The sequence below is a fragment of the Podarcis filfolensis genome (genome assembly GCF_964270895.1).
Source record: "Podarcis filfolensis genome assembly, chromosome: 6".
In the NCBI taxonomy this organism is placed as follows: domain Eukaryota; kingdom Metazoa; phylum Chordata; class Lepidosauria; order Squamata; family Lacertidae; genus Podarcis; species Podarcis filfolensis.
Genome location: NC_139609.1, coordinates 44,181,862 through 44,205,497, shown reverse-complemented (window position 1 = coordinate 44,205,497; position 23,636 = coordinate 44,181,862). Strand labels below are relative to the sequence as shown.

The 23,636-nt window shown below is 42.5% G+C and overlaps 1 protein-coding gene across 2 annotated transcripts; it reads right to left on the bottom strand.

The window, feature by feature from the left end:
- Positions 1 to 1,146: 1,146 nt before the first annotated feature.
- On the bottom strand, positions 1,147 to 23,611 carry ORC1 (origin recognition complex subunit 1; the record flags this gene model as incomplete). Of its 2 annotated transcripts, none has more annotated exons than XM_083619538.1 (18): positions 1,147 to 1,500; positions 3,856 to 3,943; positions 4,589 to 4,755; positions 7,096 to 7,215; positions 8,024 to 8,173; positions 8,609 to 8,716; positions 9,227 to 9,398; positions 10,002 to 10,103; positions 10,510 to 10,616; positions 12,578 to 12,773; positions 13,682 to 13,780; positions 14,488 to 14,589; positions 15,830 to 16,127; positions 17,653 to 18,034; positions 19,479 to 19,645; positions 22,241 to 22,365; positions 23,103 to 23,196; positions 23,434 to 23,611. In XM_083619538.1, the coding sequence occupies 18 exons, from the start codon at positions 23,609 to 23,611 to the stop codon at positions 1,306 to 1,308; spliced, it is 2,850 nt and encodes a 949-aa protein (XP_083475664.1). In that variant the 3' UTR covers positions 1,147 to 1,305. The 2 variants fall into 2 exon arrangements, with proteins under 2 accessions (XP_083475664.1, XP_083475665.1); XM_083619539.1 differs by having other exon boundaries at positions 23,415 to 23,507.
- Between the last annotated feature and the right edge of the window lie 25 nt (positions 23,612 to 23,636).

Sequence of the window (23,636 nt, the reverse complement as noted above, 5' to 3'; positions counted from 1 at the left end):
AGTTTTTTAAAACAGCAATTTCTGCTCAACAGGAAAATACTAACCAGCTACCTACTTCAACAATTATGATCATATAGATGTGATGGCAGTGCATATATTCACCTCCTATAAAACTCATCCAAAAGGTGTATAAAATGCCATCTAGTTTCCTCTACTGCTGTGAAATCCTGTAGTGGTAACTTTTAATGTTCATAAAATCACAGCCTGTTTACACCAGGAGTGGAGAACTTTTCACAGCCCAATGGCCATCTTCCCTTCTGGGGCCACATGGAAGCAGTAGGCAAAGCCAGAAGAAAAAGTGGCAAATGCTACCTTTGTTGAATAAGCTAGTTTCTATACACACACACACACACACACACACACACACATTTCTCTGTCCAGACAAGGATGATACATTCTCAGTTCAAGGCAGGCAAAACAACAGCCAAGAGCCAATGAGCACTACATTCAGCCTTCAGGCCAGGTTCCCCACTTTTGTTTTAAGCCAGTGAGCTTTTCAAAATTTGTTTTTAATATCAGTAGTGTCCATGTCATGGAGTATTCAATGAACACAGAGGCTCACCAGGCAAGGGACCATGTCACAGGGTGCATCGTGGTGCATGCTAGGCCATGGCCCACTGAGATGATCCATGATGCTGGTGCTAGGGGCAGCCCAAACAATTGACAAATTGATATTAGCACTTTGCCTCCAACCACAATCTGATGTATGTTTGCAAAATATATTTCGGATGTTAGCGTCAAGCAGTTTGCTAACATGGATGTCAAAGAAACTTGGGTAGCTGACTTACATCAAGTCAGATTGTTTCTTCACCTAGCCCAGTATTGCTTTTGTATGTTGACTGGTAAACAACACACACACGGTTTCAGGCAGAGGCTTTTCCAGTTAAAAAGGATCCAGTAGCAGAGGATTTGAGTTTCCAGGGGCTAAAGCTGGGGCCTTTTGTACGCAAAACCCTGGCTCTAACATTGAGTTGCCATTCCTTCTACAAAATTCTAGTTTGTCCCAGCAAATTAGTTGTTGAAAACCAGGGAGTAGATGAAAGGTAAGGACAGTGAATTAGCTCAAAAGTGAAGCTCCTGATCAGAAAAAAACCCCTGCTGAATTGAGCTTTAGGATGGTTGAAAGAATTTAATAAAATGGAAACCTTCTGAACAGTTGAAGAAAACAGATTTATTTTAGAAGAATGCAATTACAAATGCTATAATACAAAGGTATATGAAAAAAAAATTCAAAACAAATTAAATAAACATGGATGTTCAAGCTTTAATCACAATACGTGTACCAATAACGAGTGCTCTGTTGCTTTAATCTTCTTTGAGTGCATACATGATATCGTCCTGGCTAACATTAAGTCGAACTCGCATGTGGATATATTTACTATTAGAATCTGTTAGCAAGAGTCTATAGGCACTAAGCCGTGACACAACTGCCAGTGCGTCTGATACAGTAGGAGTTTGCAGGCCTTCAATTCTACACAATGCAACATGCTGATGAAATATCTAAAGAAACAAAAAAAGGGGAGGGGGACTTCGTTTATGAAAACACAGGAAGCATCAAAGCGAATAACTGATCTCCTTCCTTTCTTGGAAAAGTATGGAAACCAATGAGTTATATACAGTGGTACCTCGGGTTACAAACACCTCGGGTTACAGACTCCACTAACCCGGAAGTAGTACCTCGGGTTAAGAACTTTGTCCCAGGATGAGAACAGAAATTGTGCGGCAGCAGCAGGAGGCCCCATTAGCTAAAGTGGTACCTTGGGTTAAGAACGGTTTCAGGTTAAGAACGGACCTCCGGAACAAATTAAGTTCGTAACCAGAGGAACCACTATATATATTTATAGCTCAACAGTAGTAGAGCACATTTTCCCTATGCATTTAGTACTGAGGTTCAATGGTGAACAATTGCTAATAGAATTCAAACCAGTACCATTTATTTTATACAACATTTGTTGTATATTATGAACCACAAGTTTTTAAATAAGTTCCCCACACTGAGTCTGTGACTGTTTTATTATTACAGCCACCATCCAGAAAACTGACTTATTTTCAACATCTATGATATATTTTGGAAAGTGGTTTGTCTGTCCATCCATCTGTTGTCAACAAGTTCACACACCTCTCAAGGTATTGTTACCAAACACAGCACGAGGATTTCCAAGACAGGGGTTGCAGCTGTCAATCTTTGGACACCAGATGCCATTTTGAATCAAGATGGTGGACCAAAACATCACTTTGGCATGACTTTGCGCATGTTTTTTGGCATAGATTCAGCTGCCTCTGGCAATATCTTTGCCAAACTCAAGCCACAGGGATTCCCAAGGTGGGGGTGCCAGACTTCATCGCTATTTGAATGCCAGGCACAATCTTGAATCAAGATGGCAGAACCAAATGCGATTTGCCTGATTTTTGGCATGGTGATCCACACTCACAAACTGATTATCCATTTAAATAGCACAATATTTTTTTCACTTCTACAAATTACCACACAGTGCCAGGCACTCCGTGCTAGTATAAAACAGGTTTATGAGTTTAAATAAGATAGCTGAACAGGAAGAGGTTAAAAAAAAGTGGGCTGGATATTCTTTTAATGTTATTACTGGTTTGATTTCTGTAATTTTTCAATTTTACTGTACAATTGCAACATCTGAGCTTACCTTTTAGTATGATGGTTCTACTGTATTTGAAGCTTTGTGACTTACATTGTATATTGATTGTTGGAAGTCATTTTGAGAGAGCTTTTCCCCCCAAGAAGAGGCATATACCGTATTTTTCGCTCTATAGGGCGCACCGCCCCATAGGACGCACCTAGTGTTTTTTGGGGGGGGGGAAATAAAGAAAAAAAATTATTTCCCCCCCAGGCGCGGGGCTGGCGCGGGGGAAACCCGAGCTTCCCCCAATCCCAGCCCCGAGAACAGCCTGCTATCCGCAACCCTAGGGAGGCCAGCGGTAAGTCGCACCGGTCTCCCCAGGCTTCAGAATGCAGGCAGCTCTGCGCAGCCATCGGGAGGCAGGCGCGAAGTGGCGCCCCGCTCCGGATGGCTGTGCAAAGCTGCGCTGGCCCCGTGGCTGCAGGCAGCTCTGCGCAGGCATCGGGAGGCGGGTGCGACTTCGCCCCACGCTCAGGATGGCTGCGCAGAGCTGCGCTGGCCCCGGGACTGCAGGCAGCTCTGCGCAGGCATCGGGAGGCGGGCGCGACTTCGCCCCACGCTCAGGATGGCTGCGCAGAGCTGCGCTGGCCCCGTGGCTGCAGGCAGCTCTGCGCAGCCATCGGGAGGTGGGCGCAAAGTGGCGCCCCGCTCCGGATGGCTGCGCAGAGCTGCGCTGGCCCCGGGACTGCAGGCAGCTCTGCGCAGGCATCGGGAGGCGGGCGCGATTTCGCGCCCCGCTCAGGATGGCTGCGCAGAGCTGCGCTGGCCCCGGGACTGCAGGCAGCTCTGCGCAGCCATCGGGAGGCGGGCGGGAAGTGGCGCCGGTCTCCCGAGGGTTGCGCAGAGCTTCCTGAAGCCTGGAGAGCGAGAGGGGTCGGTGCGCACCGATCCCTCTTGCTCTCCAGGCTTCAGCGAAAGCTGCATTCGCTCCATAGGACGCACACACATTTCCCCTTCATTTTTGGAGGGGAAAAAGTGCGTCCTATAGTGCGAAAAATACGGTAATATTTTAAACTATCAAAAGCAAAAAGCATGGAAATATTTGTCTTTGCATATATGTGAATTGTAGCCTACGTGTACAATAGGTTAAATTGCAATGACCTACATATGTGCATAGCAACAGTCAAAGGTGCACTCTTTGAATATAGCTAAAGCATTCTGGCTGAGATAGTAAACAAATTCAACATGCAATTTTTTAGATTACCTGCTGAACTGTAGACTCTTCCAGTCCTGACCTGCGAAATTCTGCAATGGTTGCTTTTAGGAAAATTTGCTCATACAGTGAAGCGTTCCTGAAAGAGAACAAAAAGCCCCCAAAGCTTAATTAGTCATATATAAGATTTTACTGTGTAACAGATATGATTTGGCTTGAAAAGCAGTGTCTAAACCTCTGATGTAATGGTATTTGCTTCTAAAATATGTGTATACAGAAAGTTTAATTAACCATAGGTCTGAAAGAACTACAAACACCCAGCATACAAAGGTTGTTTATTTTGTCAGAAGAGAACTTTCTGTAATTTGCAAAATTTTATTTTACAATTGCAATTCCCAGTGGCGCTCTATCCAAATAGAGAGCACACCTGTATCCTAACATCCAAGCTTCCTAATTCTGCCACTTTCAACAACGTATAAAGCAGAAGCTGAAACAAGGATATGAGTTGTACAGGTTAGCACAAACTGGTCTGACATGTTAGTACTGAACCACTAAATTAGTTTTGCCATGCTAAAATTTTAGAACACAATTTGTGCTGTGGTAGCCATTAAATCAATCACTGGAATTTGCTTCAAATTAGATGCTATAAAATAATGTGCTCCCCATACAGATGCAATCATTGTATAACAAGTTCATAGGTGGCTGCTACAGCATGATAATCAGAATTTGCTCTCTGGGACCTCAAGCAGAGAAGCTACACAGCTAATGTACTACTGTACATTACCGAATGGCATGTATATAAGGGGATGAGAACATTTCATCTATGGCTTCCATAATGTGTGCCATGCTGACCAATCCACGGACACTTTTCTGACTAGGAAATTCGCAGATCTCAGCGGCCCTTCTGCAGATATCAAGGCAACGTCTTGCATCACCAGATAAAGCTGCCACCTAAAACAAAACAATAAAATTTTAAAACGACAAAGTTGTTGCAGTCCTAGTGTCCCACAAAGCATAGTGCAGTTTTTCAATGTTTCCTTCCGAAAAAGGTAATAATCCTTTCTCTGTCTTCCTGTCAGATCAGAGAGGATGCAGGAAGGGGGAGGAAGGAAGTAGATAACTTAATTAACTCTCCCCACCAGTTATTCCATCCTCCATTAACAGGCACTGCTGCCTCCTTACTTCTTTCCACATCTCTCTATGTGGCTTATAAATAGCCACCAGGAGGAGTCTGGACTCTCCTCTTGACCCCACCCTTACCTTACCCACCTGCAGCCAATCCGGGCTAATTACAGTTCAGGCGACTCACAAGAAAGCAGCTGGTTGAGCAGCTTCTTCCACACAACATTACATTTATTATTGGATTCTTATTTTTTATTCTTAAATCCCTTGGTTTTCCAGCCTCTTCCATTTCCCTTGTTAACTTTGCCTCTCTCACTCTTGTTGTAACGCCCACAGTTGAAATTGTCAATCTCTCTAGGAACAAGGAACTGCCTTTTTGCAAATCATCATTTATGTGCAAAATAAAAATATACGCAGCCACTACTCAAATGACTTTTATATGATTTTCTGGCCAACCACTGCTAGTCATTTCAAACACAGGCATTTAGAATTCAGACAAAATAGAAAATTCATGTTTGTTGCCCATTGATATGTGGTCTCTTTATTTCTGGTGGTTTAATTTATTATTAAGCCCAGTGCTAATTGCTACCAGATTTTCAAATACAGTGGTACCTCTGGTTACGAACGCCTCGAGTTATGATTTTTCAGGTTACGAACGTTTTTAAGCAAGAAGTGAGTGTTCCAAGCTCTTGGAGGCCTCGCCGCTGCCTGGAGCCAGGCCTCAACATCCAAGGGGCCTACGGAGGCTCCACGATTGGCCTCCATCTATAGCAGCTCTCCAAGGCCTTGGCGAAGGCCTGGAGCCAGGCCTCGACATCCATGGGGCCTATGGAGGCCCCGCGATTGGCCTCCATCCATAGCAGCTCTCCAAGGCCTTGGCGAAGGCCTGGAGCCAGGCCTCGACATCCATGGGGCCTATGGAGGCCCCGCGATTGGCCTCCATCCATGGGAGCTCTCAGAGGCCTCCGAGAATGCCAGTAGCCAGGCCCTGACATCCGCAGAATGCCCAGCAGGTCACATCCCAGCCCCAAAGTTATGTAAGGAACACTTACCAAGAGCAGTGAAGCTGTTAAGAAAACAAAGATGAGCCTGGGCCGAAAAGCCCTTTACCAACCCTTGCCCCACCCCCAGCTGTAGCAAGGTGGGTGGCACCTAGCCAAGTAAGCCCACCTACCCTATGGGAGGGGGGAGTGGAAAATTTGGGGATTCTGCAAGGGATTTTGGGATTTATTTATGTGAGTCTGCCCTGTGCCTTTGTCTCTGCTTTGCTCCTTCGTTTGGGGGACTTCTGGGGAACTCTGCCTTCTGCCATTGTTTTGGGTATTGTGTGGAGCCCAGTTCAGCTACTGGTTGATTGTGTGACTGCAGAAATGGGTAAAAGCCCCCCATCCAAACAATGACTATCATCAGTGCATGTAAGGAAAAAAAAAAGGTTAATTTTTTTCATCTACAATACTGTCTTATTTATTTTATAGTACGGTACACTGATTATTGCCTTCATTTTATGGATCAATGGTCTTGTCAGATAATAAAATTTGTGTTAAATTGCTGTTTTAGGGGGTGTTAAGAATGCTTCAGGTTAGACACTTCTGCTTTTGAGATGGAGGCGTAAGCAGAAACGCTGAGGAGCTCCGCAGCAAGAATGAATTTAATTCTAAATTATATACCGAAAATGTGGGAGATTACAAGGGGCCCCAAAAAACGGATGTATCGTGCCATATTAGAAGCAAAAAAAAACTTGTCTTGATGAATTGGAAGAGCCGCAAAAAGATCCCATTGAGCACATGGATTGACAATATGGACAGAATCACATATCGACGCAAATTAAGAATGGATAAATATGAAGAAATCTGGAAGGAATACTTAAGCGATAAGGTGGACAGTGGTGGGAAGTAGGGGGAGGAGAGGTGGGGAAATATTGTTTAAAAGGTGTAGTTATAGGTATATCAGTACTCAAATCTGAATTGTTAAATTGTGTTATTAGTGTTATTGTGGTTTTTGTTGTATATGGTTTTGTTGTTGTTGTTGTTTGTATTGAAAAAATGATTAAATAATAAAAAAAGAATGCTTCAGGTTAAGAACGAACTTCCGGAACCAATTAAGTATTTAACCTGAGGTACCACTGTATAAAAACAACATAGACATGCCTGTCCGTACACCCAAGTTTACCTTTCTAGAAACAAGCTGAATTGCATCCTCTTCAAATGCTTTCAAATGGGTCATCCTTGATGAGACAATCTGCTGTAACTGTTTATAGGTATATGGCTGAAAGGACATTCTGGTAAGACCCTACCAGTGAAGAAAACAGTGAACATTTAATTGCTAGTACATCTCAAGAACTTGCTTAGCACCCAAAAACATGTTTCTCCATTGTGAGCAGAGACGTTTCAGACTGAATTCTGACATTTAAGGTGACAGCCAACAGTGTTTAGCCTGCCTGCCAAACAAGACTTCTGGTTGCGTAGATGAGTTCTCCCCTGTGCAGCCCCCTCCTCCACACCCCAAAAACCAGCTCCCAAGGGTTGGAAGAATCTCCAGAGCAGATGCTGGGGGTGAATGGAGGCTGCAGAGGGAGCCCCTGCTATGTCCACTAGGCACAACATTGGATCTCACTCTTATCGTTTGCCACCTACCTTCCTACAAGCAAGTGGCAGAAGCGATTCTTATCTTTACCATGTCTGACCATGGTATTCTGCTCACAAGACAAGAAAAGAGGCATATCCAAGTCCAAAGAAGTTATATCTTCAACAAAATACATAGCATGGCTAACTGTCAGAGGTGATGGGAGTCACAGGTTGTCCATTCCATAATATATAGATGGTCTTAATCCAGCTATCCAAACAAGACTGACAAACCCTCTGGCTGCTCCAGTGCGTGTGTTCAGACACAATTCTGGACATTTACTATAGTTAAGGAAATTAATTTGTGCATCTGCTGCATGCTGGTACATGTAGCCTGAGTACTCATGCATCACTCCATCCTTCCTCCGAGTGATCAATGCTATCAGTTAACATCCAAGGAAATTTACCAACGCTCTGATCTCCGGACACAATAAAGAATTCTGCATAACCACAGCAGTAAAGCTGAAAATACATACCAGCCTGCTAGCTACTCTGTTCATCATAATTCTCTCTGGCAAATCCATGGTGTTAGCAATGGCCAAGACAATCAGTTTGGCATCTTTCTTGGTTGGCCAGTCAAAGAGGTTGTACATCACATTCTGTTTTCGGGTCCACAGGAGATCAAGCTGGAACAAGGAAGAAGGGATGACAAAGTTACAAGCTCACATAAAATGGTCTACAAAATATGTGGGAAATCTGGTTTCAATCACAGGTTTGAACAGATTTATGTAACCTTGGGCAAGACTTGATCTGTTACAGATGGGGGGATACAGAATAAAACACAGACATAGCCAGCATTTAAATGTACATTGTGTTGTTTTAAAAAATTAGCTCCCTTTACCCTCTCTACATATAGCTAAATGTACAAAATGGGGATGTTTCCTTTTTGTCAGCAATAAATTTGTCCTTGCAGAACAAACAACCTCATGGGTAGCTGAATCCCAAGGCTGCAATTAAGCCAGTTTCATGGTACAGATCAAAAAGGCAACAATCCCCTAGTTTTGGAATACATATACATCAGGTTAAATTTATTTCTGATGCTATACAAATCCTAGTATTACCTCATCTACAACAAGTATTACGGTTTTCCTTTTAGGTCCTCGCTTGCAGAATGTCTTCTCCAGCAGCTCAGCAGCATGGACTGCAGTTGCCTTCTGGCCTGTCAGTAACTAAACACGATTAAAAAGATGCTGAAGTTACAACCCAGCAATAAGTAGTAACTCATTCTGTTTTACCAATAGCACAATCCTATACCAATAGCACAATCCTATCCATTTCATATGTGAAATCCAACTACTGTATCTTAAAACTGCAAGCTGTTTTGGGGGTGCCTTGGCAAAAAAGGCAGCATACAAATGCAATAAGGTAATGATAATAAAAAATGTTTTTGCAAGCAAGCTGTAGAATGAGAGCAGCCTTCGCCAACCTGGTACCCTCTAGATGTTTTGGAGTGCCAGCTGGAACTGATGGGAGTTGTAGTCCAAAACATCTAAGGGCACCAGGTTGACAAAGGCTGAATTAGTGGGCTAGTAGTGATTGGAGTGCTTTTTCGGTGGAATTGTTTTAGCTCCCTCTTCTGATCTGCAGAGGTAAGTCAAGCATAAGGCCCATCTGCTTGAGCAGTTTTAGTTAAAAGACTTGGGAAATCTCTTCCCAAACATAACAAAACATGCACTCACGTTCAAGATCTGCACGTAGGCTTGATGGGGATCAGTCAACTTCATACCATTGATCTCTATACACTGGAAAGACGGCAACTCATTGTTTTTGGCTGCCTGCTCAAGACAACGAATGACCTCATGAACAGTTGCTGTTTTACCTGTTCCAGGAACCCCAGAAATGTACATACACCTGAAACAGGAAGAGCACCTATGTTGTAAACATGTAAATCTGAAAGGCAGGGAGAGTCCTGAATCCTATGTTCCTGATATAAATGTGGCCTTACTCTACATTAGCCCAGCTTTGTCTGCTAGGACTTTAACCAGCTCTCCAGCACCCTAGGCTCTCTCTGAAACCTTTATTCAATCTATATAATACTATTATTAACTGGATATGTTGGAACTTCAATATGGGTGCATCTGCATATGAAACTGGTGCTCTGTCACTTTTCTGCACTGGACTTAATAAGCTCTCTTTTTCTCTCTCGATTAGCTCCTGAAGACCTTTGAAACAGGATGTGCTTATTTAATGATTCCTAAAAGCCTTTTCATAAAGATGAAACTACATGCTGGTTGAAACCCACATGTATCTTTAAAAAAGCATCTGCCTCTAAGCACAGTGCCACAAATAAGCTTTATTATAAATCTCGGAAACTGTTTACTTTTTGGGGGTGGGTGGGGACTGGCATGATCTCCACATTATTATTATTTAAATGAAACCCAGGTGTTCACAAGCAGCTGTTATGCTTCTCACTCATTTGAGCTAATCCCGCTCCCTCCCACCTAAGACACTCACCCTCCTGTCCCATCAATGAGTTTGCTTTCTATAAAGTTATAGATATCCTGGAACTCCTTTTCACGGCAGGGCAAGGACTCTGGGACAGCAGATACATGCAGCCTGTTTAAAGGAAAACAAAAGGGCAAGAGGGTTACCCGAGTGCCTTGTTACAAGCTTCTAAATCCCAGAAGAGGTAATGCATTCTTATCTAGATATGCAGAATACTCTAAAGAATGATTATTTAAATATTAGTGCCCCGGGACTAAAAAAAATAAAATGAAATTGAGACTGAATACTGAAACCAAGTTTTCAAAGACCTCTCAATCAAACATGAAACTAGGAAGAATGTGACACGGAATACTAAGTATGAATCTATTTAAAAGAGAGAAACATGACTTGTACTGGAACCATAAATACCCTTTACACAACCCATCAAAAGTAATTCCCAGTTCTCCTCACTTTATATATAATGTCCCCACCCCACCCCACCCCGCTTTTGCTAAATATCAAGAACCCCTCACGTTACCTTATCCTAGCCTCTTCCAGCACATTGCCAGGCTTCTGTGTGGTTTGATTTCGGCTGCGGATTCTGGGGGTAGCATTACGTGGGGCCTTGGGGGTTCTCGGCTCAGGCTGCAGAGAAAACTCATATCCATAAATATCAGTGCTATTGTTTTGAATATCAGCCAGAGCACAACTGGTCTCAAAATTTGTATACACCAAACATTTAAAGATATTAAGATCCCAAAATAGTAGAGATATACTTAGGCTTGCAACCAAACTTAAGGAGTTAGTTAAACAGGGAAGCAACAGATTGTTCGTTTGTTTAAAAATGGTATGAGAAATTCTGGGCCTGTCCTTATTGGAAAAAATATCACACCAAATGAAAACCCTATTGGATATGGCTTGTTCTGTTAATTTCCTAACTGTGCAATCCTATACGTGTCTCAACTCAGAAGTAATTAGTTCAATGGAGCTTATTTCCAGGTAAGAGGGGACTGCAGACTAACTTACCATTCATCACATTTACTAAGGTAATAATGCTTAGAATGGAGAACCAGTTAAACATGAAGAGTTACCATATTTTTCGCCCCATAGGACGCACCGGCCCATAGGACACACTTAGTTTTTTGGGGGGGAAATAAAGAAAAAAAATTATTTCCCCCCCAGGTGCGGGGCTGGGGCGGGGGAAGCCCGAGCTTTGCGAAGCGTAGAGCTGCGCGAAACCCGAAGCTTGGGGCATGCTGAGCTCAGCGCGCCCCAAGCTTCTGGGTGCAGGCAAGCTCTCCGCTAGCCATGGGAGAGCTGCGTCTCCCACGGCTAGCGGATAGCTTCCTGAAGCCTGGAGAGCAAGAGGGGTCGGTGCGCACTGACCCCCCTCGCTCTCCAGGCTTCGGCGAAAGCCTGCATTCGCCCCATAGGATGCACACACATTTCCCCTTCATTTTTGGAGGGGGAAAAGTGCGTCCTATAGGGCGAAAAATATGGTATATATTTATTTTAAATAGGATGCTTTTCTTTCTTCTGTTTTCTAATACATTCCCAAAGCTCCCGAGTAAAGATATTTATAGATTCAGATATATTTTAAACTTATTTAACTGGTTAATGTTTATATTTTATTATGCTTGAAAATCTTGAAAACAATTTAAAAGAAAAAGCAACTGAATGTAGTAATAAAAAGTAACTAGGGATTCTATATAGTGTTTTGAAATTGTATTGTGGCTTAAGCTTTTCATTGTATGCCAAATAAATTTTTCAGGTCTTTAAGGCACCACAAGGCTTTGTTGGTTTTGCTGCAGCAAACTAGCATGGCTAAGTATTTCACCTTTATCCAAAAGTTAGATTTCAAGCAACAGGATTAGGTAAGAGGAAATAATGGGTCCCAAGAAAGAATGTTGAGTCCTTCCTCTCTGGAGTAGCTCAGTTGGTTGGACCATGGTGCCGATAATGCCAAGGTTGCAGGTTCGATCTCTGTATGGGACAGCTGCATTTTCCTCTGCATCGCAGGGGGTTGAACTAGATCATGGGTAGGCAAACTAAGGCCCGGGGGCCGGATCCGGCCCAAGCGCCTTCTAAATCCGGCCCACGGATGGTCAGGGAGTCAGTGTGTTTATACATGAGTAGAATGTGTCCTTTTATTTAAAATGCATCTCTGGGTTATTTGTGGGGCAGAGGAATTCGTTCTTCTTTTTCAAAATATAGTCCGGCCCCCCGCAAGGTCTGAGGGACAGTGAACCGGCCCCCTGCTGAAAAAGTCTGCTGACCCCTGAACTAGATGATCCTCAGGGTCCCTTCCAGCTCTACAATCCTAAGGTCCTATGAACACCTATGTGCTATCTGTGGCAAAGCTCAGCGTAATAAAACAAAGGTGGTCTTACTTTCCCCCCAGCAGAGAGTCACAATGCAGAGAATGGCGCCCATGCTTCCATGTCATTATACAGCTAAGAAACAGAGCCACTGTCTTCACAGATTGCTCTCAGCTACTACATTATGTTCTTGAGCACCCAAGCTTCTGAACAAGGCAGTTCACCAAGTTCATACAACTGCTCAAAGTAATTAGAGATCAACAAAAAATGGCAGAAGTCTCTACTTACAGTGTTGCTTGGACCCTTGGCAGGAGTCCCAGCAGCCGCTTTCCTTGAGATTTTTGGAGTAGACCTCGCTTGCCTCTTAGGTGTACGGAGCACCTTGAAGTCTTCACCTTCATCATCACTGCTACTTGAATCAGAACTTTCCAAGGGGAAAATGTCATCCTCTTCCTCTTCATCCTTCTCAACTGTATTAAAAAAACTTAAGGCAAATGGATTTATCACCTCTTATGTCCTGTACACTAATGTGTTTTAAATAATTGCAAGTTCTTTGGTCGGACGGTATCAGCCGAACAAAAACTGAGGCGGCCGTGACAGCAAAGATCAATACTTTTACAATGATGGTACAGTTTTGAGAAACCAGAAGAAGAAGAAGAGAAGAAGAAGGGGGTGATAACATTAAGGTAGACCCCATATGATGAAAATATACACTGTTGGTTCTTTTACTATGTCCACATCAGCTCTAGACAAGAAAACAGAAGCGACATGAAATTTCTCATGGCAGATCCCAAACTCTTGTTCTAGAAGTGAACTCTGTGTTATTGAAAAAAGCTACAAATGCCCATCTATTCAAAGATAGCTTAATGCAAGTGTGGGAAACTTCAGGCACCAAATGCAGCCCCTCCGGCTCTCTCTGATCTGGTCCTCAGGGATTCTTCTTAGGCCACCCACCTCACCAGCCTTGCTCCACCCTCCTCAGGTGCTTTTGCCAGGTAGAATGTGCCCTTTAACTGGGAAAATGCTTCTTGATTGCCTGGATGAAGTATGGAGAGATGTGGGTGGGTGTAGAAACCTCTGACTTCTTTGTGGCCAGAATGTAACCTACTGTACAAAGGCATGAGTCACAGCCGGTGCCCCGTGCACTTTTGCCTCTGGTCTTCCACCAACACTGGAAGGTAGCTATCGGAAGAGTCTCCATGAGGAAATGTGGCCTTTAGGTTAAAGCTGGGTTACCCTCCCTGGCTTAATATGTGTGTGTGCGTGTCTGCATACAAGTGCACGCAGAAACACTCAGACAATCCTTGCACGTTCATTTCTGTAACAAAGCAGGCTCCCCTGGGCTGTGAACTGCCTGTAGCCAAACTGTCTCTAAAAAGAATACATTCTTACCTAAGGTGTTTTGCAATGCGGGCAGAAGTCGCCTGCACACATTTCCTGCGTGAACGAGGAGTCAGCGCTGGGCTCACGGCTTCTGGTTCTTCACCCAATCTGCAAGGGAAAATGGGAGGTTTTTCTGACTTCTTCGAAGTGATAAGACACTGTGCCTTGATTGACAGAAAGCACTAGCTTTCTGAGTTCCCATCGATTGTCACTTCAGCATCTTACTGTAAAGTTTAGCACCACAAAAAAGTCAGCTATAGAACGCATACAGTGAAGCCAATATTTCTTGCTCTGAGCACTTCAGCTTAGGCATGTAGTCTAGAAATCAGTTATCACTCAGTGATCTGGTTCACACATAATGACAAGCCAAACTATACTGGGGCCATGCAAATGTGCAGTTTGGACAACACACTAAGCCAAGCACTGGCTTCGCTCAGCAAGGTGCAAGAGTAAAAAAAAAACACTGGGGAGGAGCAAAGTCGCTGCAGACTCCCCTCCAGCAGCCCGCACATTTGTGCAGTGCTGCAAAAGCAGAGCTGGGCATACTGTGACGTGTGAACCCGGGCAGCATCTATATTGGCTGAAGGAGGGTCATCCATCCATGTTGCCAGTTACATGATACAGAAATTACCAAACCTCTGTATACTATATTGTCCTAGATATGAATTTATACACATAATAAGTAGAACTGATGTAAAACTGCAGTGATATATTTTTAAGCCTTCTTAAAATTTCACTTGCTTAATAAAACAGAAGGGGATATTCCTTAGGGCAAACAAATAAAAGATCCACAAACACCTCTAAAGATCACCCACCTTGTCTTTGAATTGACCTTAGGAATGGCTGCTTGGCTCTTTGAGACTCTGGATTCTTTGGCTGCCTTGCAAATCTTATCCTGTTTGTTTACATCATTTGAACTAATGGGAAAGAAAAACATAAAACATGCCTCTAAGAGATTTTTTGGGAAATAAATGTTAAAATTCATTTCAGTAAATTCTCCCTGGTTTTACCATAGGAAAACATATTGATGATACTGCGATTTACATTTTTAAAAATTGTATCCCAACTCTGGGATCACTTTGGAATGAAGGATGGGTTAAAATATTTCAAAATAAATACCCACAAGCAGCCTGGCTCTTGAGAATAGCACCCTATACATCCTTACCTGGAAGTAAGTCTCAATTGAATTCAGTGGGACTTACTTCTTACTAGACTGTGTAGGGTTGCACTGTCCATTTCCTAATTTTTCATCCTTACCTTTAATGCCTTTTAAATATTTTCTGAGTAGTTGCTTCAAGAAGGAAATAGTCAATGTGAGTAAAATATACTTTACATATAAAACTATCAAAATACAGTCGTACCTTGGATTCCCAACACCTTGCAAATCGAATGTTTTAGCTCCCAAATGCTGCAAACCCAGAAGTGAGTGTTCCGGTTTGCGAATGTTCTTTGGAAGCCAAATGTCTGACGGGGCTTCCGCAGCTTCCGATTGGCTGCAGGAGCTTCCTGCAGACAATTGGAAGCTGCGCCTTGGTTTCCGAACGTTTTGAAAGTCGAACGGACCTCCAGAACGGATTCTGTTTGACTTCCGAGGTACCACTCGGAAATACCTGTTTTCTGTAAGATGGAGAAGCAGAGTCTGGAAGGCTTTTTGACTTCAGAAAAATAAGTGATTTGGATTTCTCAATATCGACTGGTCAGAATCACCTTGTACATGAGGTTTTTAAATTTTTCACTCTCTCTTTAAACAGCAGACCCATGTACCAGATCATAAACTAATATTGGAAAGTCCCAATTTCCAAAAGCATTTTGTCAAGAGTTGCTCTACAATATCTTCATCTTTGCCACTATGTATAACTGGTCCTCAGCCAGCATAGCGGATAGACAGGGAGGACAGGAACTGCAGGCGACCCCTGTAGGGCAGGTGATATTTGTATCTTAGATTTATTATTATCGCTAAAAAATAAACCTCTTTGAACGTTTATCAATCTGCTGCATAAACAAAAGCAAATTAATATTAATGTTCTCGAGCAAAGGTATTCTACCTCAATAATTTTTGTCTCTTATTTCAATAGATTTTTTTTGTTAGATCAGTGTATGTCACACAAATGGCCACATTTAAGGGTTTGGGACAGAATGCTGACACTTGCAACTTACTCTGTGGCATTCCTTTTCACAGCAGAACTCCTGGCTTTCAAACTAGAAACTTGGTCGCTCTGGCAAGGAGATGATATGTTTTTGTTGGGTCTTTCAGACTTTCTTCGCAGTGGTTTGATGTCTAGGAAGAGGTCTCCCTCAGCAACAGCAGCACAGGGTATTTTTGGAGGAGAACCTTTAATGCCAGTAAATGTCACTTTCCGTTTGAGGGCAGATTGCTCCAGAGGCTCAAAGAAACCATAGTCTAGAAGCTCAATCATATCTTGCTCTGCCAGCACTCTTCCAGGTTTTGTTGGACCTAAAATCCAAAAGCAGCAAAATGAGTAAGTTTTTAGCAAGGCAACAATCAGTTTAGAATTCACATGTGCCACATGGTCTAACAAAAGGTTTCCCTTCGGTTAACTGAGTTCTCTTAACTAACACAGAACAGAACTTTCAAACAGGTCGGCTGCAATATGGCTCAGAGCTCAACCACTTTTTTGCTTTTGGAAAACAAATAGGTTTGTGTGGTTTTTACTTAGCACACTTGATCCCACAGTTCCTAGCAACGCAATCTCATTATTTTTGTTTGTATGTCCAGTACAATAAAGTGGCAGGACAGAATTCTATTCCCTCTCAATCACAAGCTTTCAAAGCTTTGTGGCAAAGCAACAGAAGCTCCACTGTTACCCCACAAAATCAAGATTGCTCTTCTATAAATGATATAAAATTGGGTGCTAAATAAGACATAATCCAACATGACAGAGATTCCATGTCAGGTATTTGATTAGCTTTATTTGCACTGAACACATACAACTGCGGTCATAAATTTGGAGACCACCACTATTGACATTGTTCAACCAGGGCATCCAAACTGAGGTAATATCAGCTGAACAGGAATTAACTGCTAGGTTCAATTCCCAAGATGTGAAATGCAAGCTTTTTCTACCCAATTTTGGGCCATTTCCCCATCCCACCTTCTGAAAGGTTCTCTGACACTCAGTACATACCTTTCAGGGGACATAAATGGGTAGCAGAAGAGAGCAGGAAACAGATGATTACCCCTTGCCTGAATACAGCACTGGCTATCACCTTTTGTTAACCATGGTTCCTACTATCAAATGTATTAGCTACTTTGTCACAGAACACCTGTTTTCTGACTAAGGTCCAATCATGAACATGTCCAGTTCAGGGATCACAGGTAGTCTGACTCACAGTAGCTTCTTCATCCAAAGACCTCATGACAGTATCTACACCATGGGTAGGCAAACTAAGGCATGGGGGCCGGATCTGGCCCAATCGCCTTCTAAATCCGGCCCACAGATGGTCCGGGAATCAGTGTGTTTATACATGAGTAGAAGGTGTCCTTTTATTTAAAATGCATCTCTGGGTTATTTGTGGGGCCTGCCTGGTGTTTTTACATGAGTAGAATGTGTGCTTTTATTTAAAATGCATCTCTGCATTATTTGTGGGGCATAGGATATGGTTCATTCCCCCCCCCCAAAAAATTTATAGTCCGGCCCCCCACAAGGTCTGAGGGATAGTGGACCAGCCCCCTGCTGAGAAAGTTTGCTGATCCCTGATCTACACTATGCAGGAAAAAAACCCTACCGTATCAGTTTCTCCCCTCAAAAACTACCAAGCAGAACAAGAGAAATATTATACCATTTTACCACATGAACTCCTACTTGAGAATTGTTCAAGGGTATTTAGACTTATAATCTTTACCTCACTATTCATAAAATTCTCTCTCTTCAGCCCTAGGTAAAACATTTGTCAGCTTCCAGAGCTAACAATGTTTTTGCAGACAAAAATATTATGTGCAAGATCATTTGTGAACATACTATTCAGCTGCAGTTTTTTCTTTGCTCCCGGAGTCTCAGTGCCAATGGCTAGTCTTTGGGAACATCTCTGCTTAGAGTGCGAGGATTTGGAGGCAGAATGCCTTGATTCTACTTCCATCATGGCGGCGCTGCTTTTTCTTGTACTTCGAGTGACCTTTTCGGTTTCTACTTCCAGAGAGCAATTTCTGCGTGAAGGAGTCAGGTGGTGCACGTTTGGAAAACCAGTGTTGTTGTTTTTCATTTTCACAGAGTCTTTCAACTCTGCCAGTAAGCTAAGCGGCAGTGGTTTAAACTTTTTTCCATCCCAAGATTCTCTTACAAAGAAAATGTGTTCATCATTTGATAGGTCAGGCAATGCTTCCAATGTGGTCAGTGGAATAACCTAGAAAGGTAGCAAAATATCAGATGATTACTTGTTCTAAAGAGTAGATTCAAAGCTTAAGAACCGTGAAAATATGATGCAATCAATATAGCAAAACTTTCAATAGCTCTTCAGTGCTATACTAAACTTCTCCAGCTATTGTTTAAAACATAACAATGACAAAAGGAAAGCTTTCTACACACACCTGTTAACATTTTCTTACATTAACATAAACTCCTATCCTTAGAATTACCTTTCTGGTTTGAGTAATGGCACCAACTTGCAGTTTTCATATGACACAATTCTGTCTCTTAATATTACTGAAAAACCCTAAGGCAGCAGTTCCTAGTCAGCTAAGTATTGCAGACACTCTGTTTTTCAAAAGCCAAGCCATGGAACCCCTACTTCTGAAAATGCTGCTATCTCTGTGGTAGTTTTTGCTATGTGAATGGTGCCACCATCCCTCCAACATGTCCCAGTGCAAAACCAGGCCATGTTCCCTCGTGAGTCACATGGTCCGCACGAGCATGGCACACCAGAAAAGAATGTCCCCGACAGTTGACAGATATGTGCCACGGAACCCAGGGTCCACAGACCACCAATTTGGAACCAGTGCTGTAAAGGGTGTATGTGTGGAGATTTCATGATGGAGGAACTGCCGCATTCTAAGCCTGCCAGCAAACAGGGGGCAGGGGGAACTTTTTCTTATTATTGTCTGCCATTTTGCTTCCCACCTACCACTCCCATAAGCACCAATGGGGGAGCTTAGTATTCTGTGGCTCCAAGTATTGTGTAATCTACTCCAGCGCACACAGCTTTGGGACTATGGCCTTGCCAAAGTGAATCTAATTGCCATAGTTAATCTAATTAATCATAGTTAACCTAATTGCCCTGTATGGTATGTACTAGCTGTTTAGAAAACGAATACTGAACAAACCCAATGTGTTTGCATTTAGATGGCGATTCATTTCCAAAGTTCAGCATATATTGCTGGTAAAGCAGTCTGCAACACTTCAGTTCAAACAGCCTCACAAGTGAGATAGAAACCTCTGCCTTCTTGCTAAGTCAAAGTGAATATTTTGGCTCATGGATTACTTGAACTTCTCCAAGAATACTGCACTGTAAGGTTATCAGCCAAACAAACGCCATATAAGCATCCTGTGCCACAGCAGGGGACAATCAATATTTCCTGAAGCTGTAGGTAAGTCAAGCTGCAATGCCAATGGAAGACTATGAACTCCACTGGGATTCTTAGGCTCGTTTCTATGGCTTGCTGTGCCCAGATAGCAACTAAGCATCAACCCACACACTTGCTATTACAGAGGCAGCCAGCCTCAAAGATTAAACCCCTATGGATTCCCCCACCCAAAAAAACTTTTCAATACTATAAATCTGCATTATAACATTTCAACATACTCCCAAGGAACTTCCTCCTCTCTTGCCTTCTAACACATTATGTACATACTGTGACATTGCCAATGATATGTGTAACTGTTATGTCAGTATCCCGTTCAGGGTTTTCATTCAAAAATATCTCCTGTAGATACTCTCTTCCCATGGATTTCCGTTGATTGAGAGGTATTTCTAGCAGGCGGGAGAACCACTCCACAACTGCACGCTTTTCATGAGTACCTGGAGTAGGTAAAAAAACCCACACAATTCAGATCTGGGATGGCAAGAGCACTTGAAGCCTTTTAGCAGTATGATGCTTTCTTATGTTTCACTAAATTAAGGAGAAAGTCAACGGCAGCAGTCAAACTTGGTATTTTCAGGAAAGGCATTCAATATCAACTAGCCCCCACCCCCAGCAGCCTTTATGCAAGCCTTGTTAAAAGAGGGGCAGATAGACACATGGATTTTGGAATCCTGTGTGAAACTACCACCCATGTGGTCCCAAAGACACCCTCACACAATAAAACTCATAACAGGAAAACACAAGAAATTTATTGGATAATAATATCAAAATGAATTAAAAATGTATATTAGGACTATTGTTGAACAATATTTGTAAATGAATGGAAAAAAATGAAGAACAACAATTATATATAAAATGGACAAAGACAATGCGAAAAGTTAAAGACAACATAAAAAAGCCAGAAGAAGGAAGGAGAGAAGTCAGCTCGGGAGAGCAAGAACAAATGTGAAACATAATGTATGTGTATGTATAGTATGTAACTAAAAATTCAATAAAGATCATCTGGGGGGAAAAAGACACCCTCACACAAAAGGATCTTAAGCTGAAGTCAAACTGACTGCTGTTCTGTCTGTGTGTATCTGAACCCTTCCAGTCTAGGAATGTGTACCCACACAAAGATTATAGAAAAATAAAGGATTTATTACAAAGGAACAGTCGTACCTCAGAAGTCGAACGCTTTGTGAGATGAATGTTTTGGCTCCCAAATGCCACAAACCCAGAAGTGATTGTTCCAGTTTGCGAACAGTCTTTGGAACTTTTTGGAAGTCGAATGGACTTCCAGAATGGTTTCCATTTGACTTCTGAAGTATGACTGTAGTTTTAACAATAAACCACAGCACCATACATTTGCAGTACTGGGCACACATGTGAAAACAATATTCTAATGCAGGCATAGGCAAACTCGGCCCTCCAGATGTTTTGGGACTACAACTCCCATCATGCCTAACAGCAAAAGTGGTCAGGGATGATGGGAATTGTAGTCTCAAAACATCTGGAGGGCCGAGTTTGCCTATGCCTGTTCTAATGCAAGCACATATCTAACTTACAGAAATAAGGGTTCTAAACTAAAGGGGGGGGGGGAAGCTAGAGAAAATAGTTGCAAGTTTCTTCTCTTAGTGTCTGTTAAAGTGCTCCTGAAACATGTGAGCAGATGATAGAAGAGCTGGAACCCAGTGAATTAAAGATGTTCTAGGAATGCACACAGAGGCTGCTCAGAGGGAGAGATAATCTTCAATCTTGCAGGTGATGCTCCTGGTCTTAAATAGACTTGAAGGAGATCCAGAAGTCTGTCTAGGTGAGTTGGCATAATGAAGGAGAAGAAGACCTGGGGGAATGGTCTTCCTGAGTGAATTAACTTTGAGAACAATGACTATGATTACTGTAGTTAGTCAGGGATGACTGACCCAGGTGGTTGCCCTGGGGGAATGGCCTTCCTGAGTGCATTTACTTTTTGAGAACAATGACTATGGCTTGAGGATGTCTGTGCCACTGTTCTATCTATTTTACATTTGCAGCTCTATCATATTCCCTGTTGGTTGAAAGAGCCTGTCTCCTGAGTTTGAAGCAGAGGCTTCGGGATATCATCCCACACCTGGTGCCTTTTGTTTAATAATAAGCTATACTACCATTATTGCAACCTGGCTTCCTAATGACTTTCTAGATTCTCATGACTTCAAGCATAAAGAAATAAACTATAGGACTGTACATAAGGTCAAGACAAGAGGGTCACTTCCTATGGCCATCTACTATAGCCAAATCCATCTTTGGTTCACACCTGAACTCAGCAGGGAGGCTAACATTGAAAGCTACAAAACTGATAATGCAAGTCAATCTACGAAAGCAACATAAGCCATTTAAAACACATAAAGTTTTTTTAAAGCACATAATTTAAAATGCATTTTTGCAATATGGAAGTGTGTTCCAATAAAGATTAATAACCAATATAACATTCAACAGAAACTTCACAACCAAAGTTTCTTGATTTCTCATTCCCCTTGAAGGAATAATATATGGGTAGCAAATGTGGGTTGCTCTAGATGCTATTGGACTATAATTCCCATCATCTTTGACCACGAGCCATGCTAGCCAAGGTTGAGGGTGTCCAACATCATCTGGAGCACTGGCTAACTCTAGAGTAATACCTTGCAAAGAGTGAGTAAGTATTGCTACTAGCTATCTTGGAAAAAGCCAAAATCAGAAATCCAATATACATAAAAAGTGTATACCAACATATTTTTTAATAAGAGGAAAAATAATGAATATTTAATTATTAAGCCCCCAAATTAGCATATACTGTAGTTAACTCCTATAACATATTTATATTGCATGGGGCCCCGAGTCCTTTGTACAGTACCACAGATGTCAAGCTATAGCCCCAAAATACATATTTAACAAAAATTATGGTATCACAAAAGTTGCTTAGCTTCTCTATTCTTCTGATTGTTGTTTGATCAATTTTTTATAAAATAAATGTTGAATAGTGGTGTGACATCTTAATTAGAACTAGAAAATAATAATAATAAAACACTTACCATCTTCATATAACTTTAAAAGTCTTGCGACAAGGAACTGATCCACATTCTCACCTTCTATTAAAATAAACTCCCCTGGGAAAATACAGATGTCGCCGACATTTTTCGATTTAACAGATATCCCCCTAGGAGATGAAGGGTATAAATGGATTGCACATTCTTTACAGTTAAGGAACAACACTGAAGACTGACAGTTTAATGTGTAGTCATAACCATGCTGACTCAGGAATAAGTCTACCTGAATACAGTGGGGCTTTCTCCCAGGTAAATAGGGTTAGGATTTCAGCCTTAATCTTTACCTCTATTACCCCCCACCCCCAATTTACATTCCAGATCTACATCCTTCAGCTTTCAGAAGCTGCTTCTTCAAACAATTATACCCTTTCTTCCTTATTGCTTCTTATATTTGAATTAGTTCACAGATCAACATAACACTGCTCCCTCTCTTTCAAACTCTCCTCAGAAGAACAAACTTTTTCATAAAGTCTGGATTTAGCCATAGCCCTCACTCCCTAAATATGTAGTACTTCCTCCCCAGTTACTCACACTTCCTTCTTCCTCCCTTCTGTCTACTATATCCACTCAGTCAAATTTAAGACTGTAAGCTCCTCAGGGCAGGGGCCTGTTTTTCTTACTTTGCAAACTGCACGCACACAGATGGTGCTACATAAGCACATTCCACTAATAATAATTACAACAGTATTGTTACATAATCACCTTTTAGTACTCCATTAATAATGAAAGCCACTCAGCCTTATGCAAAACATAATTTCCAGGATTGCAAGTTTATGCTACATTTATACACTGGCCTCAAGCCTACACAGCTTACCCTCTAACAATATACAGACCAAAGAATACATACCTGTAAGAGGAAAGCTGCAGCTGCTCGTCTTCAGATATAGCTTTTCCAAGCCACGAGTAGATACGCTTTTTCTGGTTTCTCGTGTTCATGGTTTCTGTGAAGAAACAGAAATATGAAGGTGCAAAGATGCAAAATAGGTAAGAAAGCCGATTCTCGAATTTTTAATCCGTTTCCACCCCACCCCAACTCGATTCTTAAAAGAATCCACACAGAGACCAATGCACGTGAGGATGGAGGGCGGGCGCCTCTGCAGCACACCCGCAGCTCTCCCGCCGGCCGCTGAACTATGGCATTGACACTCCGATGTCGCACCTGGTTCGGACTACCGTACCTCGCCGGCGAGGCCACAGCTGCTCCACAGACCCGGAGAGCGAGATTCTGCCGCGGGACCCGGTGCGGCGCGCGCGCGGTTCCTTCCCTACGTCAGGATGAAACTTCGCGCCAAAGCAGACTCGCCCCGCCCCCTGAGAAGGAGGAAATGAGCTGCTGGTTAGCGCCGCGGCCGCCATGTTTTTTTCTGGCTAGGCGAAGCTC